At 61.1% G+C, this 24336-nt stretch overlaps 1 protein-coding gene across 2 annotated transcripts in view; it reads right to left on the reverse strand.

Moving 5' to 3' along the window:
* Window positions 1-1577: 1577 nt before the first annotated feature.
* SFSWAP (splicing factor SWAP) overlaps window positions 1578-24336 on the reverse strand; it is a 39293-nt gene continuing 16534 nt past the window's right edge. The window contains exons 8-18 of one of the 2 annotated variants that reach the window (XM_037051857.1): window positions 22061-22301; window positions 21151-21282; window positions 20462-20555; window positions 19461-19632; window positions 17308-17538; window positions 16509-16699; window positions 12582-12844; window positions 9428-9553; window positions 2782-2946; window positions 2195-2267; window positions 1578-1831 (exon numbers count right to left, since the gene is read on the reverse strand). In XM_037051857.1, the coding sequence (XP_036907752.1) occupies window positions 1766-1831; window positions 2195-2267; window positions 2782-2946; window positions 9428-9553; window positions 12582-12844; window positions 16509-16699; window positions 17308-17538; window positions 19461-19632; window positions 20462-20555; window positions 21151-21282; window positions 22061-22301 (1754 nt within the window). In that variant the 3' untranslated portion in view covers window positions 1578-1765. Of the gene's footprint in view, window positions 1832-2194; window positions 2268-2781; window positions 2947-8842; window positions 9185-9427; window positions 9554-12581; window positions 12845-16508; window positions 16700-17307; window positions 17539-19460; window positions 19633-20461; window positions 20556-21150; window positions 21283-22060; window positions 22302-24336 lie in introns of those variants that run through there. The other variant, XM_037051858.1, reaches the window with a different exon arrangement.

The following is a 24336-nucleotide window of genomic DNA, read 5'->3' on the forward strand; positions in this document are numbered from 1 at the left end:
AGGCAGCTCCCGTCTGTTCCCAGAAGCTGGCGGGACAGATGGGCCCCCAGGGGAGCGACAGGTCGCGGCGTTTACCGACCGGGACACAGGCCACGTCTGAGGGTGAGCAGGGTTTGTGTTCCGAGCGACACGCCCAGGGCTGCAGACAGGCGTCAGACGGTTTCTGACAACCACACTGCCGGGGAATGAGAACCTGAGGCGTGAAATGCCCGTCCACGTGTGAGAAAACAGCCCTCTCCGCCAAGACTCGAAGGCAGGTGGAAGGCAGCGTCCTTCCTGACCTTCCTGACCTTCCTGACCTTCCTGACCGGGAACACAGGCCTTTGCCGGGTCCCTCGGGCGTGCGGTGCCCAGGGAGAGAGCCTGCAGCGACCGCCGCCTTGCACTCCCGTCTAACCACGCAAGACCAAGGAGCCACGAGGAAAAGTGCCTACATAAAAAAAGCAATTTCTGCATCTGAGAACAACTGTAAACAGTGAACGCGGCGACCAACTGGGAGAGAACTACTTACGGAACGAGGAGCACAGAAAAGGCCCGTTTCCTCAGCACGCAGAGCGCGGTGCGCACGGTCAGGGGAGGCCGGTTGTGGAAAGGACAGAAGGTTCCAAAACGGGGGGAGGCTGCTGACCCCACTCATTGTGAAAGAGAAGCAGCTGGCACTAGAGTCGTGATCTTTCTGACTCGGCAGAGGCGGGAGTCTGAGGCAGCCAGCCCTTGAGGGGGCGGGGGGCCGCAGCAGGCACCCCTTGTCGGTAGGAGCCCTTTCTGGGGGACTTTGCATCAAAACGGAGGATCTGGACCTCGTGACCCAGCACCTCCACTGCGGGGGTTCATTCTGGGCCTGGGCACCTGGGTGTGGAGGCCACGTGTCCCTGGTCCGTGGCCCGAGTCACGGCATGCCCCCACAGGGTGCTGCCCCCGGGCACCGGTGAAGTGGACGAGGCTCGGGTCCAAGGTACACATGGGAGACAAGCCCCTGGCACAGGGGACACCACTGCGAGGACAGGTGTGAGTGTGCGGCACACGCACCCCTGAGGGACGCCTGGTGGCCGCCCCTGCTCCGCTCCGCAGCCCTGGGCATGGCCCCCGACACCCACGCCGGCCCGCCCCGGGATGGTGCTGTGTCTCCGTGACCTTCAGTGGCAGGGCTCCGGGAGGTGCAGATGCCCCGCTCTGGGTTTGGGGTGAAGAGACGCTGTGCCGACCGGCCCTCCCTCTGGTGTCGGACACGACGCAGTCCGGGGCCAACTGCCCCGCTGGCCCTGCAAGTCGGACCGTCCCCCACACTGATGCTGGCGGGGGCCCGCAGGGCAGAGTCCCTCCCCGAAGGTCAGTGGACGGTCTGTGAGGCGGACTCAGACAACATCCCTAATACGGAGGAACGAAATCCACACCCACAGCCTGGTCCTGGGGGCACCTGCCCGGGGAGCCCCGACAGGCAGGCCAGCCGGCCGCTGTGCACCCACCACTGAGCCCCCTCGTGCCAGCGAGTGTGCGTCCAGAACAGGCAACAGGTGGTGGAAACAGTCACAAGCCAAACAAGGAAGAAACCAGCCACAGTCACTGGCTAGAAAAGCTGTTTTTCTCCCATTTTATTTGATAATACGTTTTCACAGAAACATGATATTATTTACAAATATACAGGTAAGAGACTGCTGGTCAAAATCTTCAACTGAAAATGTCATCAAAAATGAATGTACAAAAGCCACCACGGTCACGGACGTCCAGGGCATCTGGCCGACCCTGCAAGGCCCATGGCTGTGTCTCAGGAGGCGCTGGTCTGCATGTTCTTGGAGGCGGCAAGCATCGCCCTGACTTTGGCCATGAGGTCCTGTAGGAGGAGACGGGGGACACCTGTGAGCTCCATACGGCGTGGGAGGCGGACGCCCGCACCGGGAAGTGACTTGTGAAAGTGCCGGTGGGCAGAGACCAGCAGTGACCCGGGGGTCGTGCTGTGTGGCCTGGGCCTGTCCCAGGGTGGGCTAGGTTCCCAACCCCCCAAGGCAGGGCCTGTGGGCTGCCAGGCCGGATCACACGGCCACCCCGGGTGAAAAGGGGGTGCGGGACGCTTGGGCCAGGGCGAGGCCAACAACCCCCTCCTCCGGGTGGCCAGCCAGGCCCTGCGGGTCCCGAGGAGATGAGGACACAGCAGGGCCCTTTGCAGACAGAGGGGGAGACGGGGGTCGCACTTCACCTGAGTGATTTTGCTCTGCACAGAAGACACAATCGCCGAAGAGATCTGACCTTCTTTTTCCTGAGAAACGCCCCTAACGCAGACAGAGGGTTCACAGGCTTAAAAACACAGCACATTTCAGCTGAGTGACCCCGATGGCCCCAGGCGGCCACCCAACAGCCCCTGCGCTAGCGTGGGGACACCCGTATCTGAGTGCTGACCAGGTCAGTCAGGTGACCATCATTCGAGAGCATGGACATCCCCGCTGCCTGTCCAGTCAGAAGGTGACAGTTTGGCCCTACCTTTTGCAGCTGGGAGCGAGTGTTGTGTGGATGGGGACTGCTAGGTCCCCGTCATGGTGGACCCAGCGCCTGTCTCCCACCCCAGATGCCCAGCGAGGACAAAGGAGCATTGCTGGGGACTGTGCCCCCATCCCTGCCCATTTTCCCTGCTCTGACCTCAGGAGAGTCCGGGGTTCGAAGGCCAGCCTGTGACCCCGTTGCCTGAGGGAGGAGGCTGCGCCCCCCAAGCCTGGCCTCTGTCCTGATGCCCCATGCCGCTTCCTGCTTCGGGAGGCTGGGGAGCGGGGCTGGGCAGGGCCGGGTTACCTGGAGCGCTCCGGGCTGGAGCCCCGACTCTCCGTGGGGGAGATGCTGGCCGAGTGGGCCGAGTGCCGGCGCGGGGCCTGCTTGCTCGGGGACACCGGCCGGGACTCGGCCTTGGACTTGGTCCTCGACCGCGAGTGCCTCTTCTTCTTCTTCTCATGTGGGCTTCTGGGAGGAAAGCAGGTTCAGTCAGGGGCCTGGGGCAGCTCTGAGGGTTTGGGGTTTCCACACACCGTGGGCCGTTAACACCCAGAAAGCGCCCAGGCAGCTCCCCTGCCCCCCACCACACTGAGAACCTGCAACAACACAGGCAGGCACCGCTTGCTGTCCCGTCCGCGCCCAGTGCCAGCACGACCCTGCCACCTGGCCCCTGTGTGGTCTGACCCACCACCCTGCTCGTGAGGCCCTGCGCCCCCGCGAAGACTACGAAAGACGACACCCCTCTCTGCTCTCACACCCCCCACCCCCTGCCTTTGAGGAGCCCACCGCTCACTCAGAAAATGTCATCACTGCTTAACTGGTGTTTCTCAGTCTTGTTGTACTCTCCCCCAGGAGGTGCCCTCCAGGGTGACCTCCATGTCCTCAAACCACCACTGCCCAAGCAAAGTCTGATGCGAGAGGGCAGGGGATAGGCCAAGGCCAAGGCTGGGGCCCAGGCCTCCCTGTAGAGCCTGCATTTCCGAGCTCTGAGTCTGGGGCCCCACCTGGCTCCTTCAGGCAGGGCTCTGTGTGGGCCTCTTACCCCAGGGCTGTGCCACCGTTGGGACCTGGCCCTGTCCTCATCCTGTCTCTGGTAGCCTCCCTGTTGTCTGGAGTGTGGGCTTCGGGCAGACCACTGTACTCACTGGCCCTCCCTGTCCCCTGGTGCTCGGGAAAATGCCCTGTCCCATGTCCATGTCCCCTGGCCACCCACTGCCAGGGATAGCCCTGAGGTGCTCCCAGGGCCCGCATCCCAGTCCAGGCCCCTGCTGCTGCCCGGCCAGGCAGGAGTGTGCAGCGCAGCCCAGCCCAGTGCAGAGGGACCGCCCAGGTGGTGGCAGCCCTGGGAAGTAGCGCCCTGAGGACTGGAGGCCGTGGGCAGGGAGCCCGACCACAGGCCAGGAAGAAAACGGAGAGGCTACTCCTGACGCGGACGTGCAGGTGTGGAGACCGCGACCAGGCCCCGTGCGGGCTGTATGCGCTCTGCGCCGTGCACGGGTCTGGATGTGCGTCTTCCAGAGGCGGCCTCGGTCTAAGACAGCCGGTGGCAAAGAGGACACGGGACTCAGTAGCACTCGACCTCAGTCCAGAAGAGGCTGAGCCTCAAACCCGACAGCTCCTGTGGCCGCCGAGTGGAGTAGGTCCAGGCAGGTTAGTGCCCTGGGCTGTCACCGAGTTCAATGGTGCTGCACTTTGACCTCCTGGGCAGGGATGCACCGCAGGGCGGAAGTGGACGCGGCGGGCGGCACCACCTGCACGCACGCCACGCCCCTCCTGCGTGCACCAACGGGAGGAGGTCCGGCCTGTGAGCAAGCGCGCAGGACACCAGGGGGGCGGTCGGCCGCAGCACCCCTTTCCTGCGCCCCGCCCCTCCGCGCAGCCAGTCCCCGCAGAACAGAGGCTGCGCGGACGCATCCTCCTAGTCTAGGCGTTCTCCTGCCAGCTGACACCGGGCTGTTTCGGGTCCTGCGCTACCACCGACAGCACTGCCTCTGTGATCAGCGTTTGTGCCTGAGCACGGGGCCAGAGTGGCCCATGTGTGACTTCGTGTCACAGCGGTCAAGCCATGTCAACCCACCAGCCGCGGCTCGGGGGCCTGGCCATCTGCACCCTGGCCAGCACACAGTCATGTCCCTCCCGACGACTCCCGGCCCTTCTCCCAAGTGACAGGTGGCCTGTCCCTGGGGCTTGGCCTGCATTTCCCCCCGCAGGTGACCTAGGACACTGGGCCCCTCAGACGCTGCTTTCACCCACGTCCTGTCACGAAGGGTCGTTCAAGACGCCCGCCCCTTTCCAATCAAGTTGCTCACTGCCGACACCTGGCAATGTGGGTCTGCCTGAGCACTTTCATCACCGTGCCTCCTGGGCGGACCTAACTGCCACACAGCCAGCCCAGTTTGGAACCCTTCCCTGCAGTGGGCTTCTCCACGCCCTCAGGGGTCTATGCGCCCCCAAGGCGACGAACGTCTCCTTGTTTTCTTCAAAAAGCTGAACGGCTCCGGTTTCCTTGTTCAGGGCTACGATGGCCCCGAACGAGCCTTGGAGTCAGGCACAGCCCTCGCTCCACTGGAAGCCCTGCTGCCCAGTGCCTGTTGCTGACAAGGCTCCCCCGCCCCCGCCCCCGCCCGGCGACCTCCATGGGAGCCACGGGCCCAGGGCGCTGCCCAGGGCGCTGCACGGGGCCTGAGGGCCAACCGGCCTCCAGAGCTACACCAGGCCTTCCCGCTGCAGACGCGGACTCTGGGCGCTCACATCCGTTTCTGAAGCTCTTCCCTGTCGGTTTTGTGGTTTCGTTGCGGAGGGTCCCCACGTTTCCTTTCACTTGCCGGTAGCGTGGCTGTGTCCCAACACAGGATGGACGGTCCTCTTTCACCCGTTCCCAGTGCTCAGGCTGGTGCACACACAGGACACACCTCCATGCACAAGGACAGTCCCGCTGTCCTTCCCCCTTTGTTGCGCCTTTACTGCCCCACTGTGAACCCCACCTCAGAGCACCCGCCGCGGCCCACTTCCGGTCTCAGGGGGCTCTCTCGCCGGGGGGTGGGTGCACTGCAGGCTCTCCAAGGGGCCCTGCGTCAGCGGGAGGGCGTTTCCACTGAGTCCCCTATGCTAAGAGCTGCCCCCTTGTGCTGGTCAGAGGATTGTGCCAGTTCCTCTGCGCCCATGGAGAGGTGGCTGGGCTTTGCCCACTCACTCCGTGGGTGCAGCAAGGTGTGACGAGTGGTCTCTGAGAGAGGACCAGCCTCGCACCTCCGAGACTGACCCATCTTGTCCCCACGCGCTGCCCCCCGATGCTGCCGGACTCAGACCAGCTGGCATTTCCCGGTGGGTTTGCATCTGTGTTCTTGAGGGTGCTGATCTGTGAACACCCCCACTCCCACCCCTCACACCGACGGCCTCACAGGGCGAGCAGAGAACTGTTCTCGCCTCTTATTTTCTTTCAAGAGCGCTGAGGTTGGCGTTCCTTCCCTCTCGAGTGTGTGCTAGGCTTACGGAAAAGAGCCGTCTGGGCCTGGGTTCCATGGAAAGGCGGAAATAGGAAATAGTAAGTAAACCTGCCCCCTTTGCCAGGCCGAGCTGCTCAGATTCTCCATTTCTTCTGTTGTCAGTTTGCAAGTTCTTTCAGGAATTTGTCCATTTCCCCATAGCTGTCAAATAAACTGGAGTAATGTTTATGTCCTTATTAATGTCTGTTGAAGTCCGACATCCAATCTTTATTGTTTGCTGGCTTCTACTGACTGTGTTTAATTTGCTCTGTGTTCTCCAGCTTCTTAGAAGACGGGGCTGTTGCTTGCAGACGCTCCTCCTTTGATAATACGAGCATTCGAAGCTGCTGGCTCCCTTGTAAGTGCAGCCCCCACCCCCCAAGATGTGCTACATTTTCATCACCGTCGACTTCAAAATATTCTCTACTTTCTCTTGTGACTTCTTCTTTGACCTACAAGTGACTAAAAATCAGTGTCCCTTTCCAAATATCTGGTAATTCTCTGGGTATCTCCCCCCAAACTTTCTCCACTCACCATGGGGTGGGCTCCATGCGCCCAGATGTGGGGGCCCTCTTGCCTGGGCTGCGGTGCACGGCTGGTGAACGTGCCATGCACCCTTTCGGCTCCCGCCTATCTTAGCCTCAGCTCAAGCCCCGTTCCACAGGCTGAAGCACAGAAGGCACCGACCCTCGGTCACCAGGAGGCGCCCATGCAGGTACTCAGTGGCCACACTGCCCAGTGACCAGTTTGCTCCGGGTGCTGTTGAGTCTCTGCCTGGACTTGCATCTTTAGGCAGCCCGGCATGGTGGCCTGCAGGGCAGGTGCCCAGCTCTGCTTGCCGATTCTCCGACCGCCCTCTGCCCCCTCCTTTGGGATGCAGCATTGGTAGGGTCCCCATCTCCGCCCTCGGCCATCACTGCGGTGACTGCCATTTAGTGGCCACTCTAGGAAGTCCCGGTGCGCCAGTGACCACGGTGTGCTGGAGGCTCCTGGCACCTCACGGCAACGCGAGAGCCGCTGCCTGCTGCCCAGTTGCTGCCCGCCCGCCACACAGGGCCCTGCAGCAGGACAGTCTGAGGGACCTCACTTGTGAGACACCCCCCCAACCCCGCACCAAGATGTGATTCCCGCACACTCAGCAGTGGCTGGTCCTGGGCTGGGGCTGCGCCCACTGTGCCTGGGCCTCCCGCTGGGCCTCCCGCTGGGCCCAGAACCACCAGGTGGGCCAGCCCGAGATGGTGGTCAAACACAGCAACACTGGCGATGGATTCCCCCCCAATCAACAGGAACCAGCCCTCCGAGGCCAGAGCCCACGCTGGTGCTAAAACAAAAGGGTCTTTTTGAGAGAAGGGAGGACGGCATGAGAGCCACGGTCCCCCCGCCCCCCACGAGCAGCAGCAGCTGGCACAGGACATGCGTGGCGCCCCACCTCGTACCTCCCACGTCCAGAGGAGAAGGTAGTTCGACAGTCTGAACTGAACCACTGCCCAAGCGCCACCAGTGAGGGGACAGGTGGACACTGTGCTTCCTGTGCGACCCAGTGGGAAGTTACATGCCACCCAACCCTCTTCTTGCTGAGACAGTTGACAGGAACCCAACCTGCAGGACACAGGACAAATCCAGACTCTGGGGCCTGGATCGCACCGGCCTGCACCTGCCGAGTCACCAACACAGAGGCGTGGGAGGAAGAGGGCGGGGGGAGCAAGTCACTGTGGCCCAGGGTGAGCACCGCTGAGCTGACTGCGCCCGGTGTTTGCTGCACTATTTGTGAGCAATGAGTTCCAAACGTGCCAGGAAGTTACCGAGATTTCAAAGTGAGAAGCCAGTGAGAATAGCACTCAAGGATCGGCTTGTAGCAATCACCCTTCAAAGCTGGAGGAGGCACAGCCCCCGGGCTGGGTGACCCTGACCGGGAGGGTAAGCCCCGACTGGCCGCCACCCAAGGCTCAGGAGCCACGGCTGCTGAGCAGGGGGCTGGGGACGTCTTCTGGCCTCAGAGATGACCGTGGGTTTATGACCGCCCATGCTCCGGCACAGGCAGCTCCTGGCCGCAAGCCGGGCTCCCCGGTGCAATCCTCCCCGGGGCAGGCAGCGCGGCCCCCTGGCTCGTCGCGGCTCCGGAGCGCACACAGTCCCGATGACTCCCAATGAGACCCCCGTCCCTCCCATGGCAGCTCTTCTAGCTCGAGGGGGAAGGAAGGACTATTCTGTTAGGGGACACCTTTTGCTGCAAGGTGGTAATTTCGGACCATGCTCTTTACATAGACCGAAAAAAAACGATAAACTTCAAATGTTCAACCATGACCTGATTCAGGAATACAGTTTAAAATGGACTTGAAAAAGATGACATTTTACCAATTAATGGGACTATCATAGAACTAGCCGGGCTTCAGGAGCGCCCTCTGGGAACGCGGCCTTTCGGGACCGCTCCTGTGAAGGTGAAGAGGGGCCCCTGCCAGCGGCCCCACGCTCGTCTCCAGTGCACGCAGGGGTCGGGCAGCGGCTGGGTTTTTGTTCCGGAGCAGTGACTGTCAGTCACACTTGAACCTGGGGGTCTGTCCTCTGGAAGGTTCTGGAACCCGTGTCCTGGCTCACAGCTGGCAGCACAGGACACAGAGCTGAGGCTGCAGGGCACACTGCACCTGGCCTTCTCTGGCACTTGTCACCAGGAGCGACACGAAAGACGAGGCCCCTTCATTCTGGGGAGAATGGAAACCCACCAGCCCGGCGGTGCAGAGCCTGGGGTGTTGGCAACCACATTGGACAGCACGGTGCCCGGAGGCCCTCGGCCACGCAGAGGATGCTGTTCGGGCCTGTGGAGCACCCTGTGCCTGCCGTGCTCCTTGGCTCCCAAGAGCCCAGAGAGGCCCGGGTGACCCCACATGTCTTGTCGAGGTAGTGGCAGTGCCTGGGCTTCCAGTGTGAGCAGTGAACCCTCGGCACCTTGCAGTCCTGCTCCCAGTCCCCTGGCAAGACGGTGGCCCTGCCTGCCGGGTGTTGGAGGCCCGGACCAGGTGCAGCTGCTGAGGCTTCTCCTTCAGCACACGAGGGAGCTGGCCGCCCTCGCTCTCCTCCACGGAGACAGGTCTCCCCTGGTGGTCAGGGCCCGGTCACTGCTGGGATCTCCTTTGAGGTGCCAACCTCTGATATTCCTTATCACTGCCCTCCTCGCTGCTCCCTGCCCACAGGTGAGGGCGTGCAGGTGTGGTCCTGAGGGGCAGCTGGACTTGGGGACAGACACTGGGGCCTTGGGACCCAGCAAGTCTCCACAACAGCCCCAAGGCTGGGCTCTGTGGAGCTCCGGGCTCTCCGCTGGGGGCTCCACGTCCCACAGCAGAGAGGAACAGCTCAGGGACCTGGCGTGCACCCAGCCCTGGCTCCCTGGGAACCTGCAGCCAGTGTGGGAAGCATGGGCCCACCTCTGAGTGCCCCCGATGATGGCGCTGCAGAACACAGATGCCTACCTGGACCGGGTCCGCTTCCTGCTGACACCGGGGCTGTTGCTCACCCGGTAGGCGGTGGGGACACTTCTTTCCTCCCTGCGCCTCTCGGGAGAGTGAGCTCTTCTCCGGGGGGACCGGGATCGGGACCTGGGCAGGGAACACAGGCAGCTGAATCCAGCTGGCTGACCGAGGGTGGCCCACCTACAGGGGCAGCAAGGAGACCCCAGTGTGGTGTGGGGGCAGCGTGCCTGTCTGTCTTCCTGGGCACTCACGGCTCTGGCAGAGGCCCCGCCCCACAAGGCTCCGCCCCCACCAGCGCGCAGCCCCTGCTGGCCAGGCCGACTGCCCGTGCCGCTTCTGCCCAGACTCCATGAGCCTCTGCTTATGGCCACTCTGCCCAAGTCAGGAAGGGAGGCGGTGGGCACAGTGAGCCCACGAAAGACAGTGGAATGTGACAAGGCAGAGGGAGCCTGGACATGTCTCCTGTCCTTGTCCCCTGTCCGAGGGGGACCTCTGCGCAGGGCCAGCTGCTCGGCCCTGCCCACGCAGACTGACAGCTCAGGCTGTGTGACTGAAGCAATGGCATTTCTTGGATGCAGTGCCCTGCATCAGTATTTGACCCCCCTTCCACGGGCCTGAGCAAGGCTCAGCCCCCACGGCAGCGCGTGGCCTGCGTGGCTGACCGTGTGGCCGCCCGCACCGCCACTCCCCCTCGGGACCTTCCCTGGGGCGGGGGCCAAGGTTCTTTATGGAGGGTCCTTTAAAGATGGGTTCAGGATCCTTAGTTTTTTGTTCATTCTGTGAAATTACTGTTTTGGAAAGACCTGCAATGAGCAGAAATCTGAGGAAAAGACCTAGTTTCTTTTTGTTCTGTTCCCATGACAACCCATTCAAAAACAATACAGAAGAGCAGTTTGATTTTTGCCATTTAGAAAAGTCTACCGTGTGTTTTAATCACAACAAACGCCGAACGACACACTGTTGTTCTGAGGAAGCCCCGAACCCCACCCCTGAATGACTAGCCGGCTAGACGGTGGCAAAGCCGCTTCCTTCGGTTTCTCCCCCAGACCATCCCCAGGGTTTACGTACAGCCCATTTCATCAGGTTTTCCCTCGAAAGGGCGCCCGGAGTCCAACCGCTCGAGGGCACAGCTGCCCGGTAACCGCCCAGGTGTGGCGGGGACAGGGGCCATGCTCAGTGTCCCTGGGAGGCAGTGGCTCTGTGAGGCTGGGCACGCACTCTGCACTCACGCTGGGTGGGGGTGGGGGGGCGAGTGGGGTTTGCCCTGAGCCCCTTTGCTTGGCCAGCGCGACAGTCCCGAGGCGCCCCCACACAGAGGCCCCTGTGCTGCCAACGTCAGCAACAGGGTGGCGTTGCAGTGGTGGCAGGTTTCTCTGCAGTGAGGTGGCTGGCCCTGGCCAGGGCTTGTGCCAGTCCCACAGGGCGACGGTCCCCACACTGGGGCGGCCAGCTGGTCTCTGTTCTATGACAACCCAGCCACCCACGTCAACAGTGTCCAGGAGACAGCGGGCCCTTTAGGACTTCGGATGACTGCCAAGGAGGGTCCATGGTCTAAACCTAGCTATGGGAAGGCTCAGGGGGCTGGAGCACCATTCCTAACCAAGAGGTCGAGGGTTCAATTCCCAGTCAGGGCTTGTAGTCAGGTTGCAAGTTCGATCCCCAGTCGGGCACATACAGGAAGCAACTGATAGATTTTTCATACATCGATGTTTCTCTCTCCGCCCCTCACCCCAAAGAAAATCAATTAATGTATTCTTTAAAATTAAAAATTAAAAGCCCTGGCTGGTGTCGCCCAGTGGATTGAGCGCAGGCCTGCAAACCAAAAGATCGAGGTTCGATTCCCAGTCAGGGCACATGCCTGAGTTGCAGGTCAGTTCCCAGTGGGGGACACATGAGAGGCAGCCACACATTGATATTTCTCTCCCTCTCCTTCCCTTCCCCTCTAAAGATAAATAAGTAAAATCTTTAAAAAAAAAAAAAAGTGAAGTGGCTGTTACCAGATTCCAAGTTATCTGGGAAAAAAAATCCCACCTCGGAACTGGGGGCAGGAAGCTACATCAGTGCTTCCTCAGGTTCCCTTTCAATCAAAGAGACTCAAGCTTTTACTCTGCCACTCGGCTCTTAATGGCCACCCTGACACGGGGCGAGAATGGGAACTCCACACTGAGTGGATCCCCTGCGGGGCGTGGCCAGAGGCCCTCTTACACAGAAGCCAAAACCACCTGAATGAGAGAAAAAAACCTTCAGGCATCAGGGAACTTAGATGTTTCTCTTGAGAGGGACCAGCTCGAACTCCAGGAGGGCCCAACTCGGCCAGCGTCCACAGCCCGCTGTCTCCTGGACGCTGTTGACATGGGCGCTGGGTTCTCACAGAACAGAGACCGGCTGGCCGCCCCAGTGCGGGGACCGTCGCCTGTGGGACTGGCACAAGCCCTAACCCCTCCTTTAAGTGACAGGACAGGGAGGCTGAGTCGGTCCGGTCCCTTCACTGGTTTGCTAAGCGATGTGCCACCGAGCAGAGTAAGGAGCCACACGCTCAACCCGAAGTGCCCCACGGTGTCTCAAACGCCGTGTGGGAGGGGAGCACGCCCAGAGACGAGGGGGAAGGCCGCCCACTCGCAGCCCGAGTTTTCAAACCAGAAACCTGCTGTCTGGGCCTCCCGCAAGCCAGTCACTGAGAGCAGCAGCAGCAGCAGCAACAGCAGCAAAACCACTTCACTGAGAAGGGCTTTCACGGGCAGACCCGCGGGGGCCGGACAGGCCAGGCCGGCTCCCGGACCGGGCAGCGCTGGGGCACGTGAGAGGTCTGGAGCCGCCCCGTGGCCTCCCCGCTGCTCCCCACAAGCACAGGGGGCGAGGGCGGGACGTGCCCAGGGCAGAGCCCGCTGCTGTCCCGCTGTTACACAGCAGGGGCTGCATCCAGTCTTCCACACACACCAGCCACCCACCTGGGGCACTCGTCCGACGTTCAACAAATGTGCTGTGCTGGCTCCGTCCAAGGCCAGGTGAAACTTAAATAAAACCATCTAGTTTTTTAAAACCTGGCAGGAGCTCACGAGGTTTAGAGGTAAGTAAAGACATAAAATGGTCCCAAGAGCCCCTGCTCGGGCCCGCAGGCACCCCCTAGCCCAGGGAGACGCGTCCACACACCCACCTGGAGCGCCGCGCCGTCCGGTAGGCGCTGGGCAGGCAGTGCTTCGCCTTTGAGTGGGACCGGGACCGGGACTTGGACGAGTGGTACCTGGGCGAGCGTGACCTCGTCCGGGACCGCCTTTTGTGCTTCTTCTTCTTCTTCTCTCGCTCTGAGTCCCTGGGAGGGTCTCTGCTTCTGCTCGAGGGCCCTTCAGGAGGCTTGGTGTCTGCAGCCGGCAGAGGCCGGCCCCCACTCAGCAGCGGGCAGGCCGCAGGGCTGGCTTCCTGGGAAGCGAAGCAGACGTCTGGGTGTTAATGGGGAAAAGATGGCATTTAAAACTGTCCACTTACGAAGCTCTGCCAGCGAGGCCCTCATGGCAACACGCTGCGGCAGCCGGTGGACAGGGCCAGGACACTTCGCACAGCTCTGAGGCAGCACGCAGCCGCTCGGGCAATGGTGGCTCCTGAGGCCCGGAGGGAAGACCCCTCCTCCGCACCCCCTCCATCCGCAGCAGCCAGATGTGACGAGTGGGCACTGTGTTACACAGAGTGGCCTTCTCCCAGGAAGGAGGTTCCTGGAGCCTCCAGCACTTGGAACAAAAGACACCCACTTTTGATGGGTGTCTGTGTACTCCAAAAACAATTTTTATTTTATTTATTTATTTTTTTAAGATTTTATTTATTTATTTATCTTTAGAGGGGAAGGAGACAAAGAGAAACATCAATGAATGGTTGCCTTTCCTGGGTCCCCTGCTGGGAGTTGGCCTGCAGGGAACCTGCCTGCAACCCAGGCATGTGCCCTGATTGGGAATCGAACCGCGATCCTCTGGTTCGCAGGCCCGCGCTCACTCCACTGAGCTATGCCAGCCATGGCCAAAAACAATTTTTAAAGAAAGCCTGAAGAAAAGAGGCTGCTCCTTGGCTTTAAAAAACCGCTCTGCCACAGGGGTGTGAGAGGACACAGGCCATCGCCGTGCAGTTGGCACACGCAGGCCCGCTCACTCTGTGCTGGGCCGGAGAAAGCCTCCCTGTTGGCGAGAGGTCCATGGCGCCGCCCACTAGCTCTTGGCAGCAGGGACATTGGCACAGGCCAGGCAGCAGCATCCCGCTACGCACGGTGGTGGCTGTGCCCAGTGCAGCGGGCAGTGCGGCCCCCTCGGGAAGGAGTGGTAGAGTCCCAGCAGCAGTGACCGGAGCAGGAAGTGTCACGGGGGAGGGGGGGTGGACACAGGCCAGCTTCCACGGTGTTCGAGAGAAGTGAAGGGGAGCTTTTGAAAACGAAGTCCCTTATGAGAATCTTGGAAAATGCACCCCCCAGTAACACCGGGAGGTGATCCCATAGCCCCTGGACCACAGCGCGCCGCTGCCAGCACCCCTGCACACGCCAGCGAGCCTGTTTCCTGCGGTGGGAGAACAAGCAGCTCAAGAGCAGGCCGCCGAGTGTGACGCTCAAATCTCACCTGCACAGTGACAGCACAGTCACCAGGAAACGGGATGATTACACACGGACTCGACTTTCTCATAAGCCTCAGACACACTGAAGATGTGTCCTCCCCACTGTCCAGGAGGGGCCCCACCACTACGACCTCAGGGGGGTGGGGGGCCCCCCGTCTGTGGGACTGTGCTCTCCCCTGTAGGGCAGGAACACGGGCGGGGCTGTGCTGTCCCTGCCAGCGCCCCCTCTGCTTCCCCAGGTCAGGCTCTGCCAAACCCACTTGCAGGCCATTCGGTTCTGCTCTCTCCACGTAAACCCTTCAGGCCCATCGGGCCACCTCGGGGGGACAGGTCTGTCACCTCTCTGGACTACAGTGGCTCCTCAGGCCTTGCCCAAGCCTAGGCCTCTACCAATCCCTCTCCCCAGGGAAGCCTGGGCCGTCCCCACTCCTCCCTGACTCAGACTGGCTCTGTGCCCGAAGCCATCTGGGTGGACACGTTCATGGGCACTGCCAGCCCTATAAACGTGACTTCATGGTCACTGGGTGGGAAACAGGCTCGACAAACACATGCAACCATGGGTCTCACATCTGTTTTTTAAGACATTTTTTAAAGATTATTTATTTAGTTTTTTAGAAAGAGAGGAAGGGAAGGAGAGAGAAAGAGAAACATCCATGTGTGGTTGCCTCTCATGCGCCCCGTACTGGGGACCTGGCCTGAAATCCAGGCATGTGCCCTGACTGGGAACTGAACCAGCGACCCTTTGGTTCACAGGCCGGTACTGGATCCACTGAGCCACACCAGCCAGGGCCTCACTTCCTTTTCAAACCTGGCAGGATCACTGACGGGAGGAAATCACTGTGACCTGAAGCTGTCCTGAGGTTGCTGCCGTGTGCACGGCGCACAGTGACTCGAAAGGGTGCCCGGATCCCGACTGAGACTGCACACGCCCCAGACTCGGCAGGGCCCCCAGGGCCGCACGCCCCCCAGCCTCAGCTGCTCCAGGCTGAGCTCTGCCCCACACGTAGGGCCGGTGGGTCAGCACCCGGACACTCTGCAGAGGGCTCAGGGTGTCTACTGTCTTGGGAGCTGCTTTAGGCTGAAAATATTTCCAAGTATGAATCTCATTTATGACAGCTACCAATTTAATTAAAGTATTTCTGTCTCTGAGCAATTAGAGTCATTTGTCACCATCTGGCAGCCAACTGCACTTTTGTTGAAATCATTTCGTGGCGACAACCTCTCCCACCAGACCCCCAGCAGGGTCAGCCCAGGGGTTCCCACAGGAAGTGCCCAGGGCCATCCATGCCGACACTTCCCAGACCCCACGTGCGTGCTCGAGGACGAGAAAGGTGGAGGCGCTGTGTACACGGGCGCCAGGGAAAGTGGCCTGTCTGTGCTCATGGGGAGGTGGTTCGATGGTACACCGACGGGAACACAGGGCTGACAGCAGGTGATCCTGGTGGGGACCGAGGGCTCACTAACTCACAGTCACACTGGGAAACACAGGTGCCGCCAGGCGGCGTAGCCAGGTGAAGCCTCTGCACACACTGAGGCCTTTGAAGCCAGCCCTTCCTCCCCTCGCAAAAGCAGCCCAATGCAGGACACACCCCCACACACGTCCCTACTCTCCCAGGCTCCTGCGTGGCAGTGACGTGACCCTTGCAGCTGCAGCCGCAGCCATAAGAACGGACCTGACATAGGCTGTGTCCCTCCTCCCTGCTCCTGGAAGCCCGTTTCTCTGCTGCTCCAGGGGTGTGAGTGGTCCCTTACCTGCTCGTAGTTAGCCCGGAGCCAGCGGATGTCCGCAGGCGCCCTTCCCTACACCCTCTGCCCTGGGTGGGATGGCTGCGGCTCAGCCAGGAGGCACCTGGGGCAGGCGCAGCACCAGCCATCTCCGGGGACAGCACAGCCGTTACGATTTCTGAGAGGCTCCGGGGGAGCAGGCCGGTTGGGCCTTCCACAGAGGGCTGGGCGCGCGAACTCAGAACACTGCTCTCCAAGGGAAAACTACCCAACCAGGAGGCCATGTGCGGCCAAGGTCAGTTCTGAGTGGGGGCCTGAGACTCGGGCATCAGCACAACTGCAGCGGAGAACGTGCAGGGCGGTGGCACAGGCCTGTGGCCGTGTCTCAGCATCCTGACAGGCGACCACTCCGACCCCACGGGAGGGGCTCGGTCTGGCCACAGAGCTCAGGAAGGGGCCGGAAGGAAGAGACCGGAAGGGTGGCTCCTCTGACAAGCAGACTCACTGCCCCTGTGTGAGGCTCTGCAGTGAGAGGGGGCTCAGTGGCAGGTGCTGTGTCAACGACAGAGCCCCCCCCAGCCAGCGGCTCAGAGGATATGTCTCAAAAGGCGGGAGTGCCAGGCTCCCCAGCCCCACTGCACAGGGACAGTGACAGCAGCCCCTTGGGGCAGGACCCCGCTGAGGCTGGGGGCCAAATGTCCCGCAGTCCACGCTCCGGGCTCCCGGCCACGGCGCATCCCCTCGAAGAAGACGTGGAGCCTGGACTCACCTCCACGCTGAAAGGGCTCTCCTCAACCTTCCCGCCATCAGCTTCCGGCAGAGGCTGCTTCAGGGTCTGCAGGAACAGGGCGGCCTTCCTTTTCCGCTCCGCTTGGAGCTGCTTCTCCTTCGACTCCTTGGACGCCTGGGCCAGCTTCTCCCTGGCAGCAGCTGCCAGCCGGTCCTCCAGCTTCTGCTTTGCTGAAGGGCAACAGAACGGAGACGTGACGTTGAGAGTGAGCAGTCCTCATAAGGCCTTGCAGCCCTCACTGTCTCGGGCTGTGAAGGGCCCCGGACTGCCACAGTAACTCTGAAAGACTGATGGCACACAAATTTCAGGACGGGTGAGTGAACCCAGCAAATTGAATCCTGAGAGAAACAGTTCATGATGCCTGTGAGTAGAATTTCCACATTTCACTTTCAAAACCAAAGTCACATGGTGGATGGGTTGAGACAGCTGGGACAACGGGAACCTGGGACGCTCTCAGGGACAGGCATGCACACAGCCCCAGCAGTTGACGGACACTCTGGGCCACCCCTCCGCCCACACACAGTACAGAGCTGAACGGGTCAGGAGCAGCTCAGCACAAGGCCCCGACAGTAAGGCGCATTGTGGCTGAGAAGTGACCTTTCCCAGCTGTGCTGGGCCTGCTGAGTAGTATAGTCACAGGAAGGGCAGCGGCCGAACTGCCCAGAAAGGAGGACCACGTGCAGAGGCCCCTGCATGAGCGCCCCACACTGCCCGACACAGCTGGGCGGCAGCCCCCGCCCCCCTCAGCGGCTGGTCTCAGAGGCCAGCGCGTACAAACCTTGCTTGGCCTCCAGCTCCTCCTGGGTGAGTGGGGGTCGCTTCTCCTCGACGCCCACGCAGGGCGGAGCAGCCGCTGGGTCCACGCCGGGCGCCGCACAGGTGCTTTCCTGTCCCTCCTTGCCCTCCCCATCCTCGTCACTGTCATCGTCCAGCTTCACTCGGTTTTTCTCCAGCGGAAGCAGGTCATTTTCTTTGGCCTTGATCGCAAAGCTTATTGGAGCAAAAGAAGCTGCGGGGGACAGGTGGGGATGTGATGCGTTTCAGTGACGACGCCCAGAGCAGAAGCCCTCCCACCCGTCACAGACAGGAGCCCCTGCTGGTGGGAGGGGCAGGTGTCTGCACGGTCCCTTCACTTTGGTCAGGCCAACCCTGGCCGGTGCCTTCTGCAGACACACGCCAGCACGCCCACGGACAGCAGTGTGTGCCGGGGGCTGCTCCCAGTGTGTGGGGGGGCAGGGCTGCCCACAAAGACACAGGATGGCTGGTGGGGGCCGAGCACCCATGGCATGGGGTGTAGTCACGCTGGTTTTATAAATGTTTGAAATTTTCCAGAGAAAACAAGTTTAGCGTTATTGACCCTCTATTGCCTATTGTAGTAACGTGGTCTCCCCTGCCCTCTTTTATTCTGACTCAAGGACATTTTTAAATGCTCTGAGACAAAGAGGAAGAGAGGAAGGGAGAGAGAGAAGCACCGAGTGAAAGCACCTAATGGTTGCCTCCCCCACATGCCCCGGCCAGGGACGCGACACACCCAGACTGGGGTGGAACCCACAACCCTCTGGTTCGAGAAGAGGCTCCAGCCAACAGAGTCACCACCGGCTGTATGTAACATGGTCTCTTTAACAAAATTACCCAAGGTAACTTGGGGCTAAAGGGTCACACCACAAAATAATTTTAAAACAATTCTTCCCAAATTGTTTCTTCCTCCAAATTAGAACAGCAAGCAAGCCACAAACAGAGTACTCAGTGGAAGCTTCCGGAACACCGTCCACCCCCAGCACACACTTCGTGCGGACACAGTGCAGCCGGCACCCGTTTGCCCACACCCCGGGCCAGGCTGCTGCTACTCACTACACGGCGCAGACGACACAATAACTGAACCGACCGACGTGCCGTCCCCTGCGCCTCCCCTGGCTCCTGGCCTCGCCCACCCACAGGTGAGACAGAGGCCAGGGCACTGCTGGGCGGCTGAGCTAGAGAGCCGGGGCAGGGGTGGGGGTGGAATCAGCTCCCCTGCGGAACTCCCGCCAACCCCGTCCCCTCAGGAAAAGCATTTGGGCCTCCCAGCTTCCCGAGCACCAGGGACAAGCCCCAGGCTCCCTCTGCCAGAGCTGTCCAGCTCCGCTCCTGCTGGCCTCGGGATCCCTCCTCTCCACCCACAGCCACCCCCTCACACAGGCCAACCCACCCTCCCACAGCTGCCCCACAGGCTGTGCCCCGGGGCCCGGGCCAGAGTGCGCGGTAATGGGCGCACTGGTTCTATCGAAACTTCAGTTGCCTGACAACACACATCAGGTTTGAAGTCCCTGTTTCTCTGCCACCATCAGAGGTGCCCCCGCCACCTAGTCCGGGCCGGCAGCTCTCCAGACCCCGAGCTTGGGCAGCGGAGAGCGCTCTCTTGGCTCCACGCCACAACCACGGGCGTGGGGGGGCTCTGCCATGGGCTTGCTGCACTTCCTCAGGGCAGGGCTGCTGCTGCCAGCCCCTCCTCCCCGGGGTCACTGTCACGGGGCCCCAAAGGACCCTTCCCCAGGTGCCCACAGCTCAGCTTTCTGAAGGTTATTGTGCTGGCTCTGGTCGTGTCTGTTTGTGCTGGCCACTGACAAGTTCCTTCCAGGACCATAAAAGGTAACTGAAGTGAGGCGAGCGGAGTTCTGCCTAGTGGAAAACACGCCTTCTGGGACAATGGTTTGCATGTAAGTCAATCTGGAAGGCCAAGAGCCCTCAGTTGGAGCGTCCGCCACACGCTTGTCACACTGTAACAGTGGGCGGCCAAGCGATGCGTGTCTGCCAGGCATCCCTGAGCCCGCGTCAGCACAGCACCCCCCTCAGGAGTCCATGGCACTGGCCCAAAGTGGGCCCCACCCCCCCGGAGCCCAGAGGCCCTTCCTGCCAACACAGGGGGACACCTGAAGGCCGGGCCCAGCGTACCTTTCACGAGCTTCCCATCCGCGGTGGCTTTACTGGACGCTGACTCCTTCTTCCCCGCCGAGCCACCTCTTCCTCCCGCGTCGGCTGGGTCCTCAGCGACACCGTCCTCTCCCAGGTCACTTGGCTTTTCGGGAGCCGACTCCGCAGGAGCCTCTTCCGATGCCGACACAGCCTGCAGATGTGAACGTGACCGAATACTACGCCTCAGGAAAGGACACCGTCTCGCAGATCTCCCCCTGGACACCGGCACTCCCAGGCGGCCGCCCGCGCAGCAGCAAGGAATGTGCACCCCACCCCAGCTCTGAGGGCTGTGGGACAGGAGAGCGGAGGGGCTGTGGCCAGAGCTGTCCCTGGAGGCATGCGAGCCCCTGGAGCTCTGCACCCTTGTGGGGCCTCAGTGGCCGCCTTTTCCTGGGGGACAATGGCCTGGGAACACTGCAGAGTAAGAACGAGGCCACCACCCACGGACAGGTCAGTGCTCTTTAGCCCCAGCTGCCGGAGGTGAGTGTGACGCAGTCCACCCCAGGTGAGGCCTGCTCCCTGCTCCCTCTGCCCCCGCAGGTGGCCGAGCCTGGGCGTCTGCAGAGCAGATGCAGCAAGCAGGAAGGGTGACAAGGACAGGAGGAGGTACTTCCTGTGGGCAGGCGAGCTGACACTTTACACATCTAATCTTTGTCACTGCACAGGACAGGACCCAGCTTCCATTAAAAGAGTGTGAAAAGCAGCCCACCCAAACCATCCAGTGCTTTTCAGAACACGCTGGACAAATGACCGACGGTCAGTGAGCTGCGGATGCGGGTGAAGGTGCAGGCTCTGAGAGCCACAGCAAGTTCCTACTGTAAGAGGCGGGACCAGTCAGGGACAGGCTCATGGACATCACCCCCAAGAAGGACCGCAAACCCGCCAGCACTTCCTGAGTCCTGAGAAGGAGCAGCCTCTGCACCTGAAGCCTCCCCGCCCAGCGCCCAGCGTCCAGCGCCCGAGACCTGACCGAGCAGTACCTGCGTGCCGTCGCCACCCTCCTTCTGCAAGAAGGACTGCTTCTTAAACTCGTAGTAGGCGTTGTACTGGTGCCAGGGCTGCAGGAACTCGAACCTGCCAACCGGGAGGGGCAGCTGGGTCAGCACCGACATGCTCGCGGCACGGGCGGCCGCACCGGCTGTGGCGACAGTGCACCCGAGGGCAGCCAGATGCCCAGCCACACACGTTACAGTGATGACCCTCGATGGCCACGCGGCAGCCACAAGGACGCCTTCTCCACCTCGGACAAGGGAGGCAGAGGCACGAGGGGGCGCCACGCGTCCTCTCACACTACAAGCCTCAAGTTGTTTCACCGCCCCCCAAAACACCATCTGATAAAAAGTAACAACAAAAACCCCAAGCCGCATGTCTACATTTCTGCAGCCGATTCCTGAAAAGTCCGGCCTGAGAAGCCTCAAAAAATTGCACCTTTTGAGAAAACTCCACCATTTTTACTTTTAAAAAAGTAAACAAATAAAAAAGACTAACACATGAAAAGCACCACCCAGCTCTAAGTAATTTAACAACACACTCACAAGACGTAGTTGTCTCAACACACACAGATCAGGGAAACATTAAAAAAGAAATCACGCAGCTGGATTTTTTAAAAAGAAGCCAAGCTGAGCCCCAAACACCAGCAACGCGACCCACACGGAGCCCCGCACTTCACCTCTGGTCGTTCTTGGCGCGAACGCTGGTCTCAAACTTGAGGCCATTCCGGGCCACGTACTCAGCCAGCTTGTCGATCACGGGCTGGATGTCGGGGGGCGGGGGGATGATGGCGGCCACGGGGGTGAGAGCACTGCGGGGAGAAGCGGTCTCGATCACGGGGAGCCCCTTCCTGAAGCACCAACTCATAGACAGTGTGCCGGGCACTGACCACCGGGTGACTGGCCCACTGATGGGAGTCCCGCCACTCACAACAGGGCCAACACCTCGCTACCACAGATGCACGCGCTGCGTCACCGTGCCGCTGTCTCCCCTAACGCTGCCAGCACAAGCTAACTCTCCGAAGCCACGGGAGGAGAACAAGTGTTGATTTCTGCTTTGTTTTAAAAATCGAAGGCTGGCTGGCAGGGCCCGTGCCCCACCCCCCATCTAACTGGACAGCAGGGTGTCTATGCAGTGAGGCCGACACCTGTGGCCCAGTGTCCGAGACTCTTTCCAACCCGCAACAGCCCAGCACCTGGCAGAGGGCCCAGGACCAGGTGCGTGCTCAGCCCATGCCTGGGGGCAGCAGCTGGGGGAGCACTGGCAGGTGCTGGGGCCCGGTCACAGCCCCTGCACTTGGCGGCCAGGCGAGGCGCCCCTGCCGGCTGTGCGGAGCTGCAGTGCCGCCCTGCACGCAGCAAAGGCAGGTCTGGGACACGGGTGCTGGGAGTGCTGCCCAGACCCAGCCTTCACGTGCTCACTCCTCACTGCTGAGTGCTGGGACAATTTCCCCTGCCCTGTCAACTCAGTAACTTGGGGATTAGGTAATGAACAAACACTTGGGTAACAGGGACCGCCCCCTTGCCCCCCCAGGCCCGCCCACCGCAAGAGCACAGGTGCACTGGGGAGTCGCAAGAGCAGGCAGGTACCTTGTGGTGATGGTGGTGGAGGTCACCCCGCTACTTGTCTCTGCAGTGGTTTGGGGCGGCGGCGGCGTGGTCCCGGGAGGAGGCGGGGCAGTGGCCGTCACTCCAGTAGTATTGGACACGGCCACTGTGGCTGGCAGGGTGCTGTAGTAGGTGGCCACGTCCACCCCCGGGGGTGGGGGCGCCAGGCAGTAGGTGCCATCCGGGAGCACATAGTAGCTGTAGTACACAGCTGCGGCTGCCGCTGCGGAGCACAGGCGTGGGGTGAGAGTGGGCGGGGCGGGTCGGCCACGAGGGCTGTCAAAGCACAGCGAGGGGGCACCCTGCAGTGCAGCGTCGCCCTGCCCATCTTGACGGCATGGTTTCTACATGTGACAGACAGGCCACACCACAGCACGTGTCTGGAAGGGCCAGGCCATGTCCAGATGTACGGCAGGTCCGCATCTGGCCAGGATGCCAGATGCGGACCTGCCTGGGCCAGCTGAGCCCTCCCGTCAGAATGTGCTGATGGCGACAGGGGACCCTCTCAAGCAGCACAGCCCCCTCTGACTGTGTGGCTGCCTGGGTGGGACCTGTCCCCTGGCCGGTGTCCCTGTGGCGACCCGACTCCCCATCCTCCAGGGCCCCTACTTTCTCATGACACACTCACTCTGGAGTCACATGTCCAGCCCTCCGTGTGCCCTGCAGTCCCTGGGCACAGGCCAATGGGTGTGCAGTGGAGACTCACGCAGGAGGCCGCTTCGGGCTCCGCGAGTGTGAATGGCGAAGCACTACGGCCTCCTGGGTGCGGACAGCTAGCAGACAGCAGCCCGGGTTGGACCATCAGAAGTCCTGTAAGTTCACTCATCTGTCTGTGTGTGTGTGTGGGGGGGGGGGTAGTATCCAAAACACCAGTACTGTCATAAAATATTAAGTAGCCTGATTCGGAATTTTCATTTCTAATCCTGTTGTAGATAAACAACGGGGTCTGACTCTAAAGGGCTGATTCTTCTCTTCACTAGAGGGCGGGTAAAAGTCCTCCTAAACACGGAGCTTTACTTTGATTTTCCATTACTTTACTTTGAAGTAAAAGTTCTCACCAATAGTGGAACCTTTTCACTGACCATGGTTTCCACCACGGGAGACACCAGCACAGGGCCCCTGCCTCCTGCCAGGAGGCGCCACGGGCACTGAGAGGCCAGAGACTCAGCAGGAACTGACCGCACACGTGTAACCACGGTTACACATGAACACCAGGCCACTGCACACTAAGACAGTGGCCCCGATAGCCTGCCACAGGCTCTTCCCCACAGAAACACCCAAGTAGCATTGCTGGGGCCGGAACAGCATGTTCACCTGCACCCTCAGCATCCAGCCCGCAGGCCTTGCCAGATGGACGGACTGTCCCGATTTGTCAAACACACGCCTTTCCCACCCAGGCGAGGCTTCTGAATCCAGACACATGCTTCTGTAAGGTCTCACACTGCCCCCAAGCGGAGGCTGTGCCCCACCCCCCAGACCTTCAAGCTCCCGAGGTCCTCCTGCTCCCCACCCCAGACCGAGGTGCCAACGAGGAGGAGATGTGGTGCTGTGACAGCGGACTGTAACTCCCCTCGCACGGATACCCCATGTGGCCCCGTGTCTCTGGGACAGGGGACAGCGGACTACTGCCTAGGCTGCTGTCACATCTCAACCAAGGACAGACATACCTTGCCCTGTCCTGGACTGTCAGCCTCCTGCCTAAGAAAAGCACAATACATCCTACGCTGGGGCCACAGCCAAGGAGACACATGAATCCGTACAAAACAGTGCACAACGAAGCCTCAAACGACAGCACGTGTCATGGAACTGCAATTCAATCATTCTCTGGGCAGCACAGGTGGGCTGCCCCCGAAACCGAGCGTCTCTCCTTCGGAGGCACTAAGATGCAGACTGACCACCAGCCCCATGGCCTTCCTGAGGGGTCCACCCACGAAATGAAGGCAGGGTGCTGAACACAGGGGTGCTGGGCCGAGGGCAGGCCGCCTTCCCTTAGAAGCCCCTCCCGCCAACACCTGGGAAGGCTGGCTACCATGTGACAGGGGTCCTGGCGCACAGCTGAGCCCAGGAAAGGCCCTGTCTCCAGGTGCCACTCCAGGTGCACAGACACAGCCGAGCCCGACCCACGGCCAGCGCCATGTCCGGCTGCAGCGGCCACAGGCTGGGAGCCACATGGAGAGGAGCAGCGGCAAACGGGGTCTTGTCCTTCCCACACAGTGTCACGACGCTTGGCAAGGAGACCGGGAGTGTAAGGGTCTCCA

The sequence above is a fragment of the Sturnira hondurensis genome, unplaced genomic scaffold (genome assembly GCF_014824575.4).
Source record: "Sturnira hondurensis isolate 20B ecotype Veracruz unplaced genomic scaffold, ASM1482457v3 Scaffold0007406, whole genome shotgun sequence".
Classification (NCBI taxonomy): Eukaryota; Metazoa; Chordata; class Mammalia; order Chiroptera; family Phyllostomidae; genus Sturnira; species Sturnira hondurensis.